Consider the following 15,702-nt stretch of genomic DNA (forward strand, 5'->3'; position numbering starts at 1 on the left):
TGCAAGGAGTTCAGCATATTCCTTGAAAATTTGACAGTCGGGCTCTTTAGCCTGGACCTTACTGTTGACAGTGCTATTTATGTTGGCAATAATTGTGTCCACTGTTGGTGCCAACAGAGGTTCAACATGACTGTATCAATCCACAAAGAAAACTGGTCTACGTAACTGCAGACAAGGACTAGAGCAGTTCAATAATAGTTGTTCTTACTTCACGAAACAGTACCTTATGTATCAACCTCTGAAGGATAAAATGCTGAGTAAGCCCTGCCATGGTATTCAAACTTGCAAAGTACAGAATTGCTGAATATCGGCTGCAAACACTTTGCTCGTAAGCTATCTACTGAAGCAACAGACCATTAGATTTAATGGTGCAGATTACCCATTTCAAAAGTCGGCATGGGCTGTTGCCATTTGCCTTAACTCCAAGCAGTATCCTCTTAACCAAGAATCTTAGTTTCCTCATTGGCATTGACCCAAAATTATTTTAGTTCGATTCCAGTTGGCTCAAGCTCTTTGTCACCTCTCCACCTTGTCAAAGTCATGTTAAGTGTGCCAGTTTTCCCCCAAGAGATGCACTTTGCTTTAAAAAATTAATTGACTCGCACAATACTGTCACCCCCTGTCTAATGACCCCGGTTCTCTACTTCCCCCTCCAAATCCAACATTTTTGAGACGTTATCCGAGGGGTTCAGAAGTCTATATCTGTCGATGTCTGTAAAGGAATACTTGTTTAAACCCCCTGTAACCATTAATTCAGTGCCCATCATACAGTCTAGAGACTTGCCTTAGAAAGTATGGTAAAGAAATAAGGGAGATGACACCAGTCCACTTAGGTGAGAGTTAAGCAGGATAGTATCTCTTTCTTGAGAAGGCATTGTGGACAGACGAGTGAATCAAATCTCGGGGGAGTAAGAGTTTGTTGGAAAAATGTATCTTAATGGTTTGGATTTCACTCACCACGAGAAAGGAGCGTTCTTTCCATTGCTGATCAACTTGTGTTGCTTGAACTGGATGCTTGTGGGTGCGATTTCTCGCCGTCGCCATAACCAGTACAAGAGGGACCCTATAAAAACTCAAACAGAAAAGAGTTGAGTAAACATTGCTTTATTAACACACAAGCATTCGCGAATGGGCCACAAGTTCAACCGTCTCGCAAAGCAAGTCGTCAAAGTGCCGCCCTTTCCCCTGCACATCGTGGTCCTTTTATACCCATCTGTTTTACATTGTCATACATTGCTGCACATAGATTATGTCCACCACAAGGCGGTTCCTCCCAGTCATGACTTTGCATCAACGGTCAACATCTGCTATTGTGGTTTCCTGTTATCTGTTATTCGCTCTCTCTCGTGCCCCTCTGTGTCCTTATCTCTGTGCACGAGGCTGTGCTTACTCATTCCTTCCCCCACCCACATCCTGCAGACAGTTTCAGTTAGACTCAGCTCATTTCGACACACATGGACCAAGCACAATCCTTCTGCAAAACAAGCTCTTGTCAGGTTAAACAGGCCTCTGTCTAATTTACAATTACTATCCCTATATGGACATTCTCAACAACTCATGCTAGTCTCGGCATCTGCAAGTATCGCCATCAAAAGGAAAGCCTCTTTTCTTTTATAAACGCACATTCATTTAGCGCACATAGTGAAAAATACAAAACTCCAAGTGTGAGCACAATATTACACATGCGGGCTCACCTTCAATCCACCCTTTTGCTCACACTTGAGCATCAATGTAGGCATTTCTAATCATCACATAATGCGTATACCATAATCTTCTCCAGGCCTCCCATGTCCAGGCATTCCTGTTGTACATGGCTTTTGTTTGTTGCATTTAGGCGTGTTACGGTGGAGGAACACATGGAAACACAGCACGACACACATACCGGGAAACATTGGATGCAGAGACAAATTCCTACAACTATTGCCGCTAGAACCAGTATAGGCGTAAGAAGTTGCCATCCAATTTCTTTCAGGAGCTTCATCCACCAGCTATCTCCTGACCCTTCCTCCTGGTGGATGCTATCCGCCACTTTATGCAGTTTGTTTACTCCATCCAGGATTCCTGTACTCCCTTCTGGTATGTAAACACAGCATTGGGATCCCACCAAAAAACAGACTACGCCCCTTTCTGCAGTGAGTATGTCTAAGACATACCTATTTTGGAGAGCCACTAGCCGAATTGCTTTCATTTCATAAGTGATGTTTTCCATTAGGTTTGCAGATTCTTCGATTACGAACTCAAGGGCCCTGTTTAGCTTTTGGATTTCTTGACTGTTCATAAAGATGCCCGCTGGAGGAACCAGGACCCCCATCAGATCTATAAACGTTTCCCATCCTGTAGGTTGATACGTAGGAATTTTTGGGTTTACTGCTTGTTTATTTCTGCTGTGTATTTCTTTATGCAGAGTAGACGGGGCATATACCATCACAGCCGGCATTATTCTGGCTATGTAACATACCCCAACAAAATCTTTGGCTAACCACAAATAAGCCCTCTTGTTACAGACGTAGGCATGTCCTTCAATCTGTAACAATCCCTTCGTGTAGTTATTTAGATTCACCATTTGACTGCACCCCGAGATCATTCTTTGATTACCTCTTGCGCTCCTCTTAAAACATATATTCTTTGGCCTAAACTCTTGTGTGATGGTGATAGGGGGAGGAGGTTCTCTTACTATCTGTACCATAGCAGGTGCAAGCCCGATTCCCTCAGTTTTGATTTTATAGCGTATCTTTTCCTTTAGAAGGGTTTTGTTCTCTCCTCTAACATAACAAGCGGTATTCGGTATCATGTATTGCTGTGCTGACACTATTCTCATGTAAATTAATGTACACCCGGCATCCTCAGTAACTGGCGATGCGTACACTGGGATGCCTTCACTGCTATGTCGGGGCATGTGGGTGCAGATCCAGCAATCAGTTTTATTCACTACCCCATATGTTGTGTTTATTATCTTCACGTATTCATTTTTAGCATAGTCTTCCGGGTCGTGTTGGTCATAGGCATCTCGATTCCTGCTCTTGACCCAATCTGTTCTCCCTGTTTCATTTGACTCGGGCAACAGGTTCTTTAATTCATATCTAGATGGATGTTCCAGATACCAGAATATTATGGCAAATGCTATTAGTACTACTATCGTGCATACAGAAAACAAAATTTTGCCTCTTGTGGTACAAACTGGTATTTTCCTCTTACCTTCTGTGTTTGAGGAGCATACACTTATCCGTTCAGGGACTAAACCAGCATACACGGGTGTAGACATAGTTCAGTATGTGGCTCAATTATAGGTACCTATGCGTATCAGATGCAACCTAGCGATATAGCTGTATCCCCTATTTAAAGCACCAGTGTCCTTATTACTCTAATAGTGGTAGGTCTCACTGAAAACCTTCATCCGATCTGTCCCACGTCTCGTAGTGCCTGTCCCAGGAGGGGAATGCCGAAGGCCCTTCAGGCTACAAGCCCGTCGTCTTCAGTAAGGCACAATTCTGCTAAAACCAACAAGAGAGTCCAAATGTTCATCTCCCTAATGATCAAAGTTCAAAACAGTGTCCTTACACGTTGCTTGGCACATACACGTCACGGGATCGGAGGCGATGGGCACACCTGTCACTGGCATCTGGCAGTACACTTGCAACCTGCGGTTTGTCGGTTCCTTTTTCTGGAGGAATCAATAGTGGCAGCGTCTTCTTAATATGATTTGCGTGGTACCAGTGCGGTTTGCCATCAACTTTTACCGCAGTTTGTGTCGTGAGGAGCACCTGAAACGGGCCCCTCCATCTGGGTTGCAGTCCACTGGTGCGATCGAAGGCTTTTATAACAACCCAGTCACCGGGCTGCACGTCGTGACCTTCTCCTATCAGAGGAGATGGAGCGACTGCGTTCACCTGTGCATTAATAGAAATCAGTCTATTAGTTAACCCAATACAGTACTGTTGTAATGCAGGCCATGCTTGCTCAGACAATCTCTTAGGTGATATGGGGGTCCCAATACTTGGTGGGCGCCCCATAACAATTTCGAAAGGAGATAAACCATGTGTACGCTTAGGCATAGTACGCATACTCAATAATGCAATAGGCAATGCATCCGGCCATTTCAGTCACATTGTTTTGCCCATTGACGACAATACATTCCCAATCTTTTGTTGTACCACACAGCACTCAAAACCTCTTCCATAGTCCTTGCGTTAACGTGAGTTTGACCATGAGCCACACTCACTATCACAGGTAAGTATGCATCAGGTAGTACCCAAGTATTCGTATTGGTATGTGCCCATAGCCCATCTACCGTCTCCTCGTATTGATCATCCTTGTGCCAAGATAGTCTTTCTTCAATGGTTGCATCTGCTTGGATTTCCTTTACGCGCTCCTTCGTCCCTTCCATAGTCACATCCCTCCCCACTATGAGCCGTCGGGCTTCCCACCGAGTGTCCCTTGTGGCAGCTAGTTTAGCCATCTGGTCAGCCAAAGAATTTCCCTGCGTGACATAATCCAGTGTTTTTTTATGCGCTGAGCACTTCACTACGGCCACCATTTTGGGCAGCGTAAAGGCTTGCAATAATTCAGCAATCAATCGGGCATGTTTAATAGTATCACCTTGGGAGGTTAAAAACCCACGCTCTCCCCAGAGTTTACCAAAACTGGAAACCACCCCGTGCGCGTAGGCTGAATCAGTATAAATTGTCACTTTCATACCGCTGCTTAACACTAATGCTCTCGTTAGCGCAATCAATTCTGCTGCCTGGGCCGATTTTTCACACACTTTCCCACTCTCAATCAACCGTTCCCCTGTAGTTACTGCATACCCTGCTGTTGTTTCCCCATTTGGCAGTTTGAAACAGGAACCATCACAGAATAATATACCCTCATTATCAACCAGCGGGGTGTCTTGCAGGTCTGCTCTACCCTTAGTGTGTTCTTCCATTTGGATCACACAATCATGCCTAATGTCATTAGGTGAGGTGGGCAAAGGAAGCAGTGTCGCTGGATTCAAAGTGTTACACCGTTCAATTTTTACATTACTGGCAAACAGGACCATCTCATACTTTGTGAGTCTAGCTGTAGTCAAATGCTGTGTATGCACTCTATTCAGAAGAACATCTACCGTATGTGGAACCTTTACTGTTACTTCACTCCCTAGGATGATACCTGCACTTTGTTTTAAGGCTGTCGCTGCTGCAGCTACTGCTCTCATGCATGGGGGTAGGCCTCGAGCTACTGAGTCCAGAGTGCTAGAAAAATATGCACATGGTCTCTGTTTACCCCCTTGTTCCTGTGTCAAGACTGACACAGCGCAACCTTCCTGTTCATCAACATAAAGGCAAAATCTCTTAGTATAATCAGGTGTGCCTAAGGCCGGTGCGTGGCATAGAACATCTTTCATAGCTGTCAGGGCTTTTTCCATCTCCGGTGTCCATTCTAATGTGCCGTTTTCTTGTACTTCTTTTAAGGCTTTTAGCATGGGCTGGATCAATACAGAGAATTCAGGAATCCAGTGCCTACAGTAGGATAAAACACCAATTATCCTTCGGAGACCCTTTGCCGTGTCTGGACCTTTTATGGACTGTATCAAAGCAATGCGATCAGTAGACAGGGTTCGCCCCTCTTCGGACAGCTCAAAGCCTAAATAATGGACCTTTTGTTTTACATACTGCATTTTGGCTAGGGCTACCTTGTGCTTATTCTCTGCTAAGTGCATTAGCACCAATCTGGTCACATAATGGCATTCCTCTTCGGTGGCTGCACATAATAGCAAATCATCAACATATTGTATCAGAGCAGTGTTAGCGGGTAGGGCTAGGTTATCCATCTGTGTTTTTAGTGCTTGGCTGAATATGGCGGGACTTTCTGTATATCCCTGCGGGGCTCTAGTAAATCGATACTGTCTATCTCGAAGAGTGAAACTAAACAGGTACCTGCTTTCTTCGGCAATAGGAATGCTGAAGAAGGCATTTTTCAAATCAATTACCGTAAACCATTTAGCTGTTTTGGGAATTAAAGTGAGTACACTTGAAATATTAGGGACAACTGGATATCTGGGTTCTACTATTTTGTTTATTTCTCTCAAATCAATAATAAAACGATAGGGTACGGCTTCATCACCTTTCTTGTGTACTGGAAGGATCGGAGAGTTACAAGGGCTATCATTTGTTGGCTCTACCACCCCTAACCGTATCATGTCCTGTACTATTTGATATAGTGCCTGCTCTCCCTCGTGTGATATGCGATATTGTTTTATCCTGGGCAACCTGGCACCGGGCTTTAGTTTGATTACTACTGGGGAAACATCCAACACTCCTACATCATTCCCATGAGTGGCCCATAGTTCATTCGGGATGTCTTGGAGTTCCGGGGGCAGGGTTTGCGTTACTCCTATCATACCCATAGGTTTGCTTATAGTCATTCTCACTCCCTGGGGGGAGCAATATATTGTGGCCCCTAGCGTTTTTAATGCATCAATACCTAAAAAGTGTTCTGGGCAGTGATTGGTCAATAGCCACCCATTCTCCCATTTTACCCCATGAAGTTCCGCTTCTACTATTTCACTTACAGGAGTCTTTATTGGATTTCCCCCAAATCCAACTGATACCTTGCTTTTATCCGATAATGGGACAGCGGGGACGGCTCTGATATTCACGGAACTGTTTCCAGCTCCCGTGTCTACCAGACATCTCAAGTTTCGGTGGGGGCCGATCCTAATAGAGGCATAAGGCCCCCTTTGGTCTATAGGAACCTGCACCACTCCCGCTATCTCATTCCGGCATCCTCAGGACATATCGCTTGTGTTATCCTGAAAGTCGTCATTATAGTATACCCCTTCCCCACATCCTTCGCCCTGGCATACACCGTGTACTTGTCTTGTTTGTCGTGGCTGATACAGTAGATTGGGGGGAGGCGGGGCCGGCCAGGGAACATCCCCTCTTGCTTGTCCGTCAAAGGCATTGGGTTGAGGGGGTTTAAACATTCTATTGTCCTGATTGCCGTACCCACTAGTCCTATTTCCTGGGGCAAATGTTGTCTGTAAAGGGGGCCGTACGCCCCTTCCTCTCCCACCACTCTGGGGACACTGGGATTTCCAGTGTCCGGGTCTCTTGCAGAAGGCACATACATCTTGGGGTAGCCCATCCCTCCTCCCATATAGCGCACCTCCTTGCACTGTACCTCTTCCTGTCCCTTGGCCCCCTATCATGTTGCTACTATAGCCCTGTGATGGGCCGTTATAATTGTAGTTATACCTGCCTTGGGGCCCTTGATGCAACTGTTGCATCAACACTTTGGTTTTTAAATCCTTCTCTTGTCGTGCCTTTTGTTGTCCCTTCACTCTTTCCCCTCTTTCGTAATACCTAGCCATTTCAAGGAGATCCCGGGGGTTTCTAGTCATCCATGTACTTTCTGCCCTCCTAATGTTCTCCTGAATTGGCCCGTGGAGCCCCTCTACAAAGTTTGTGGCAAAGTACCGTTGGCCCGTTTCAGACCCTATCGCTAGCCCACTGTGCACTTTGAATGCTGCTTCATAACGCAGAAAGTACTGTGCTACTTCCTCACTTGCACCCTGTATCACAGCGGACAGTTTCTCCACATTCACATCAAATGGGGGTAACACCTTTTCTAGAGCCCTCAGGACTGCCATGCCATGCCCCCTTAGGGGTTCAGGATATTCCTCATGCAGTTTTCTATTTTTGCTTGCATCCATTACATCTTTTCATTTTATTGTTTCATTGTCTTTGGCACGAAAGGGGGTCCATATTTCTTCTGGGACAATGGCTAACAATATGTTATCTACATCCTCTACGGTAAATAACCCTGGTCTGAATAACTTTCCTACTTCTTTGTAGAATCCTGCCGGGTCTATACGGGGGTCGGGGATGGACTTGGTGATATGCATTAATTCAATTCGGGATAAAGGGACATACACATAGGTGCGCATCATGTTACCAGTGGTTGCCTCTATGGTAGGTTGGCACTCTCTCATTGGCGTTAATAGTAACTTTTCCGTATTTGTTTGTTCACTCACAGGGGCCTGCGCTGGTGGCGAAACAGAGGATTGATGACTAAGAGCTTTCTCTTTTATTTTTTTATAATCTTTTAATAGTTTCTCCACCTTAGCCATCCTCCATTCTTCCGCCCCTGAATCATCCACTCTTATATTAGATAGCAGTTTCTTATCCAATTCCGTCCTAATCCTATTCCACTGGGACACATATCTAGGCTTCTTTTCCTCTTCTATATCATCCACCCTAATAAGAAGATATTTAATTACGTTTACTTGTATAGGCCAGCCAAGGCCCTTCTTCAGACTCACCAGGGTGGACATGGACTGCGAGTGTATGGATGCTATCATACGATTAGCTACGTTTTGGCCCGCCTGGTCTGCATCTTTGAGTTTAGCCTCTCTTTCCCTCACCTCTCTTTCCCATGCCCTCTTTTCCTTCTCCCATTCAACACCGCCCCTTATGACTTCCGCTATTATGCCGGACATACATCCCCATAACTGAACACTGGACGCAGTCACTGGTAGTAACGCGACAGCGTCCTGATATGCTGAGGGCAGATCCGCAGTACTCTGTCCTCTCAATTTACAGTTACCCTCATGAAAGGTATATAGTTTAGTGGCCACTGTCCTAAATTCCAAAGGTGTCAAACGCCCCAATTGGTCCCGTAGGCTGTCATTGAGGGGTATGCCATACAGCCCGGTCATAAGGATTTGCAAGTCTCCATCTCTATCCTTTTCTACAGTAGTCGTTCTCCTATGGTCTATCAACCTATCTGGGTCTCCATACTTCATTGGGAATTCCACCCTTTCACCCTCACTGTCTGCCGGTGGAGCTGTAGCTCCTGGAAACAATAATTCAGTCGTTGTTTGTTCTGCTTCTAGCCCTATCACATCTTCATATCGAGGCACCGGCACGGCAGGATACATACCCCCACTGTTCTTAATCATCATATGTCTATCCAACTGATCTAGCCTCTCACCCTTCTCTTTTATCTCTAGATCATGTAATTTTTGATTTACCGTTCTCTTCTGCTCCTTTGCTTTTTGTTTATTCTGAGCATTGCGCTTGCGCATTGCTTCTACCCTCCATAGTCGTATAGCCTCAAACTGTGCGGGTCTAACCCGTCTTTTTACTAACTCTATTTCTATTTTGGATATGCGGTCTATGTCAAAGGACCCGGTATCTGGCCAATTATGTTCAATCGAATCTTTTGTATATTCAGACCACTCCCTTAAAAACAATGTCGAGTTCAATCCATGTTTAATCAACATATCAAATGCAGGGGTTCCTTCAAGGGGGGCATAGTGTCTCTTGCCTATACCTCCCTTGTGGGAAGCCGTTTGACCCATCTTGGCGGTATACCGCAATTGCCTAAAACACTCACCTTTCCCAAATATGCACCTATTGGCTAACAATAATAATACATCCTCCTGGCGTATCTAACATATCATATCATCATTTCAACATTACTTCTTCATAGACGGACTTACCACCGTCCTCTTCACAAACCCTGAATCATTATTTCCTTATTCCATCATGCATCCGTCCATACCACTTATCTTAAGGGTCCCGCCAGAGTGTTCCGGACCCGAAGGGCGACAGCCTGCTGTTCCACCGCCGACGGAGCCGGAAAAACAAGGATGACGCGTTGGTTGCAATCAAAGGTGCGGATTCAGTTGTTGGGGCCCCGTGATCAATTCCTTCTCCGGTTCCGCCGCGGCGTTCCTCACCCAGTGACGGACTGTCGCTCCTTTGCGTCCCACTTCTGACACCAAAATTGTGGGTGCGATTTCTCGCCGTCACCATAACCAGTACAAGAGGGACCCTATAAAAACTCAAACAGAAAAGAGTTGAGTAAACATTGCTTTATTAACACACAAGCATTCGCGAATGGGCCACAAGTTCAACCGTCTCACAAAGCAAGTCGACAAAGTGCCGCCCTTTCCCCTGCACATCGTGGTCCTTTTATACCCATCTGTTTTACATTGTCATACATTGCTGCACATAGATTATGTCCACCACAAGGCGGTTCCTCCCAGTCATGACTTTGCATCAACGGTCAACATCTGCTATTGTGGTTTCCTGTTATCTGTTATTCGCTCTCTCTCGTGCCCCTCTGTGTCCTTATCTCTGTGCACGAGGCTGTGCTTACTCATTCCTTCCCCCCACCCGCGTCCTGCAGACAGTTTCAGTTAGACTCAGCTCATTTCGACACACATGGACCAAGCACAATCCTTCTGCAAAACAAGCTCTTGTCAGGTTAAACAGGCCTCTGTCTAATTTACAATTACTATCCCTATATGGACATTCTCAACAACTCATGCTAGTCTCGGCATCTGCAAGTATCGCCATCAAAAGGAAAGCCTCTTTTCTTTTATAAACGCACATTCATTTAGCGCCCATAGTGAAAAATACAAAACTCCAAGTGTGAGCACAATATTACACATGCGGGCTCACCTTCATGCTTTTATGGAGCAATAGTGCAATATCACTGGAAATGTGTTTCTTTGAACAGACCTACTGCGAAAGACCCATGATAAATAATTGTACTTGACTCCCAATTTTCCTACACCGTTCCAGAAAAAAAAGGATCAGTCCATTCCCCATAAGACCCACTCCATCAATACCTATACCCCACTCGCAGTTAATTTGGAAGTCAAAACGTGTAGAGCCAGGCAGGTTAAAACTCTGATATGTGGTAATGGCTGCAGGAAAATATAACTTAAACAACAACCAACCATAAACCATATGTACTACATGCGCTTGGTGAAACGGAGTAGAAAAACATAGCGCTGAGCAGAAGATATGGTCGATAATAGTCATTGAGGGCATAGCATGGTGCGCTATATAAAATATGCTGTTGGCCTTTGCAATTGTTTCAATTTTGTAAGTGTGTGGAGCCAGAATAAGTAATTTAAACCACAAGATGACAGATCCTCATTGAATTTGAAGGATCTTGTGACTGGGTTTTAAACTAGTATGACAAGTATTGTTTACAAAGTCAAGTTCTCCCGGCTCAGCAAGTTTTTAGAGAATATTGTTTTTTTTAAAACCCTTTTTCTTTTGGGTATGATTTTTGGTTTACTGGGAAAAGTAAAGTTAGTAATCTCTGTCCTTCACAAGCTTCCTGACCTCTAATAAAGGACAAGCCCTGATTGGCTGTAGTTGGATGTTTTAACCTATTGGTATTGATGGTCTTTAATGGTTCTCTATCGCTGAAGTAACAAGCCCCTGTTCGCGATAGTTAAAGATTTGGACTATAACTGGTCTGGGAGGGCAGAGGGAAGTGTCAAGGTGATTGTCGAGGATGCAAAGATCTGTGCACAGTCTACCTGAAAGTACTGTGAGAAAGTAGCCAAGTAAATTGATATATTTGGGCCCTAATAAAAATCTTCATGACCAAATATGCAGAACCCAAATATACTAATCATATGACTTTCTATGACGCATCTTGTCAACTAGGAAACATTTGAGTCTCGACTATCATTGGCACACCGCCATCAGTAGGTAAAACTGGATCTCATAGACAGTTATTTGTTTACAACATGTTAGTCCGTAAATCCCTAGTGTACTTGGGGCAGTTTGTCCAGGCATTCAAAAAGAACAGTTAAGGAAACCTGTTGGGGGAAGTGGAGAATGCTACTATACAATGCTTCGTCCAAAATGACCAAAAGGATAGTGCCGGAAAGGAGTACTGTTTTCCATCAGATATATTGTGTATGTTGAATAGAACTCCTGAAAACCTCTGCATTATGAGTTGTAAGTTTCCTATACCCCTCAATACACTCTCTATTGCTCCACGCTTAAAGAGTAGGTCCGTGACCTTGATTGTACAGGGGGGAAAACATAATTCCCAAACCATTTGGAACCAACCAAACCACTGGAACGCTACACAATGAAGTGGATATGGTTTTGAAATTCTTTCCAGAAATAAAAAGCAAATAGCCTAGCTCCATGACGTTAAAGCACTCTGCCTAGTTGCATGTTACAGGGTTCGGAATTGAGGTTGGTATATTTAAGCATTGCATTCAGCCAAAACCGGCTCCTGGGTGTCGGCATCACCATGTAGGCAGGAGCTACCACAGGAGCAGCAGGAACTACCATAGATGCTCCTTTAACCTTTTGCCCATTATGTATGAACCATTTTGTTTAAATGTGTATTAGATGTGTTCTGATTCTTCTTTATTGACATTCTCAAATACTCCAAGTTAATGTCATATTTACATGTTTGTAAGGCCCCAGTTGGCCCTAGGAGCCAAAAGTAGCTCCTGGTAGCTGTTGGTTTAGAGCTCACCAGGCTCTACTATGCTAGAGGCAGGAGCTAAATAGCTCGCAGCAATTTCCCTGCAGCAATGCCCTACAGTACCTCATCAGATTATGCATGTCCAAGTATTGCCTCCACGAATGTGCAGTGGTACAAATCACACTGACTTTACACGTATGCTGCAAGAACAAAGATACAAATAAGCTTGGAACACAATGGCACATTTTGAACAATGTAACTTTCATAGGTGCAGAATATTAGCAATAGGCAATGCAATTTTCCATTTGGGCATGAGCCTGTCTGAATGGTACAGCTGTGGGAGGTTGGAATGGAATGAGTTTTGGATGGATGGATGTTTGTTTGTGGAAAGAATGCTACTGGGGTTTGAAGAGGACAGCTGCTCTATGGTGATAATATATATTTTGTAAACACACATATACTTGCAGAACTCAAAACATTTTATTTTTGCATTTTTAGTTTGCTACCGTTTACAAAGCAAGAGATAAGAACACCAATCAAATTGTCGCAATTAAAAAGGTAAGTTGTCTGTCTAATGTTGTTTAATTCGCTGCTTGAAATGGCTTATTCACTTGACTGGTCTGTACATTCTTCTGTGGTACTTATTTAAGTTGTGGAAGATGTTATTTTTAAGTTTATGCAAATAAAATGTGTATTACCCAATAGCCATCCTCACTTTGTTACTATCACGCTGACATTCAGCGGAGTAAAGAAACTGACACCCTTCTTACACACCATAAACCCTCTCTGGCTGTGATACATTGATTGCTTCCTCCTTAATCATTGACTGACCTGACATTAATTGATGAGTGGCATGCTGCACTTAATGCAATGCAGTAAACAGCTGGGAATGTGCGTAGTGTGACTTGAGGGTTTGTTTAAATCTCTCCACACAACTGCAAATGACAGATGATGAAAGGCATGTAATTGCCTCAGTCAGGTAGAACCAACTCACTTTGTGTTGACTGCTCATGGACTAAATGGTCAAGACAATGTGAAAAAATGGTTGTGATTCCCAAAGCCCCTGCTTATTCTTGTCTGGTTTACTTCTCTTCTCTATCTACACATCCCCCTCCTGCCTACACATCCACCACCCCTCCTGCCTACACGCCCCCACCCCTCTACCCACACACACACCCCTCTACCTACCTAATCACACACACACACACACACCCCCCTCTACCTACCTACCCACACACTCCTCTACCTACCTACACACACCCCTACACACACCCACAGCCCTACAAACACACACACCCCTACAAACACACACACCCCTACACACACACACACACGCACACCCCTACCTACACACACACACTATCTACTGTGGTGGATTGGAAGGAGACGTCGGACACATTAAGGACATTCTAACTTGCGTTCAATGAACTTCTAGGAAGAAGGCCCATCTCTCCCTATTGCTCAAGGGGTTTTCCTGCCTAGCTAAAGGTGGTAGCCTGTCATCAGGAAGTCGCAGATGAAGGCATTTCCTCAGTCCAAACCTAATTGCACCTGACCCTACCACTAATATCAACTTAAATGAGGCCAGGAGAATGGCTTAATTCACCTGGGATTCTGTTATCTTTTGATAGTCTCTTTATCTCATTGTCTATCTTTTTTGTTTGGTTCCTAACACAATCTTCAATAATAGTCTCTGGATATCACCTTGATTAATTTTTGTAGCTCTTCCACAATATCCTTGGGTATTGTACTCTTTAGTGATCGATCTAACAACTTTCCTGTGATACTTCTCACATTCTTGTCTAAACGTGTAGACCTCTCATAGTCTGTAAATCCAGACTTTCTAGGCTTGTATGTGGTTTAATCCAATTTGGTATTTTCCCCTCTCCTGGGTTCTCTCTCTTGAACTGTCTTGTTTACTTGATAGTCTTATCTCCTATCTGTTATTACAGGATTTAACTTGAACTTGTGGGGTAATTTATTTTCTTTCACTGGCCTTTTTTTCACAGTCTATACCTCCCACTCAGGGTTAATCTGTTTCTTTTCCCACTCCCCTTTTTCAACTTGTACAGCTGAAGTGCTCGGATCTCTCACCATACAGCTTTTGTTTAGCATTGGCTTTTTGCCCAAATAATTTAGCCTGGGTAGGTTGTACGTCGGATGAAGGACGCAGACTTTGATAATGCATTTAACTGAATTATTTATTTAAAGGAAACGGGTAATCCCCCCCTATGTTTCCTTATGCTATGAGACATCCCTACCTAACAAAACTAACAAAGGTGCTTGTCCATCCGTCGTCGGTGAATGACTTAACAGAATCAGTCCACCGTCCAAACGTACACTTTCTGACCCTACCATAACTAAAGACATGAGAATGACTCCCTTCTCCTGGTGTAGTTGCTTCTTGCAAACTTCAGTTCAATAATTTAGCTTCAAATTGTCTCTGGTTACTGTTTCCTTCAACACTTTGTTGTACTTTGAATATTGCTTTCTTTGGTAATGCATTTCTGTTTTTGTTTTTTTTCCATTTGGCTTTCTTTCTTATTTATCATTATTCTCTTTTTACCATGGTAAAATGATCCAATATTTATGATTCTCTACTTTGCGACTGTTTTTCCTCTTTATACAGTTCAGTCTCTGGTCTCTCTTTCAGACTTGTCCTTGGACCGATTCTCTGTTCCAAGCTTATCGTCAGACTTTTATATCTGGGCTTTCTTCTTTAACTAGACTTCCTTTTCTTGACTTATATTAATATTATCCTTCCAACAATGATTCTCATTAATTCTTCTGTGAATTGCTTTGATATGCTTTTCTCCTTGACTGGGATGAGTGAGGACTTCCTGTTAGTTTGAGATTGTCTCTTCGTTCGTCAGCTTGGCTTCTTGTGATCGTTCAATCTCTCTCTCAATTTGTGCCGTTGTATAAAATGGCTCTTCTGTACTTTGGATAGCAACTCGTTCCGCTTTGGCAGTTGCAGAGTGGTATCAGTGTTGTTTCCGGGACATGGGGTCCACCACAGCATATTGTGGTTGCACCACCACTCTCTCTTCAGGTGTTGGGGATGCTGCACCTCCAGCTTTGTTTCTTTCCTCTGTGTTACCAGATGCAGTGCATCTGTCAGCTTCTTACTTTCTTGCACCAGCAGGACACTGCATGTCCAGTCTCTCCTCTTTAATCAGCGTGTGAGCCAATTCGTAAATCGCAGGCTTCTCGATCATCTCCAGTCTCCCCTTTCATATATTTCGTGGCCGTGGAACTTCCCAAGCACAATGCTGTGTTCCATTTTTCTATGTTCTCTGCGGCTTTTCTTCGTCTCTGCATGTCATCCTCCTCATCTCAGTTAAGGGGGAGCTTTCATTTAAAGGAATATTCAGTCTCCTGCTGACAATAACATATGCTGGTATTTTCGTCATACACATCTTTGAGAGAGTTTTACAGAGGTACTGTTGTAATGTTCTCTAGGGA

At 43.9% G+C, this 15,702-nt stretch overlaps 1 protein-coding gene across 3 annotated transcripts in view; it reads left to right on the forward strand.

Annotated features, from left to right (window-relative positions):
• The window catches only part of CDK7 (cyclin dependent kinase 7), a 633,476-nt gene that overhangs the window by 30,006 nt on the left and 587,768 nt on the right, over positions 1-15,702 (forward strand). For all 3 annotated transcript variants that reach the window (XM_069627397.1, XM_069627399.1, XM_069627398.1), the window contains exon 2: positions 12,736-12,795. In XM_069627397.1, coding sequence (XP_069483498.1) covers positions 12,736-12,795 — 60 coding nt within the window. The remainder of the gene's footprint in view (positions 1-12,735; positions 12,796-15,702) is intronic.

This window comes from Ambystoma mexicanum, chromosome 6p, assembly GCF_040938575.1.
Source record: "Ambystoma mexicanum isolate Mex_15411 chromosome 6p, UKY_AmexF1_1, whole genome shotgun sequence".
Lineage (NCBI taxonomy): Eukaryota > Metazoa > Chordata > Amphibia > Caudata > Ambystomatidae > Ambystoma > Ambystoma mexicanum.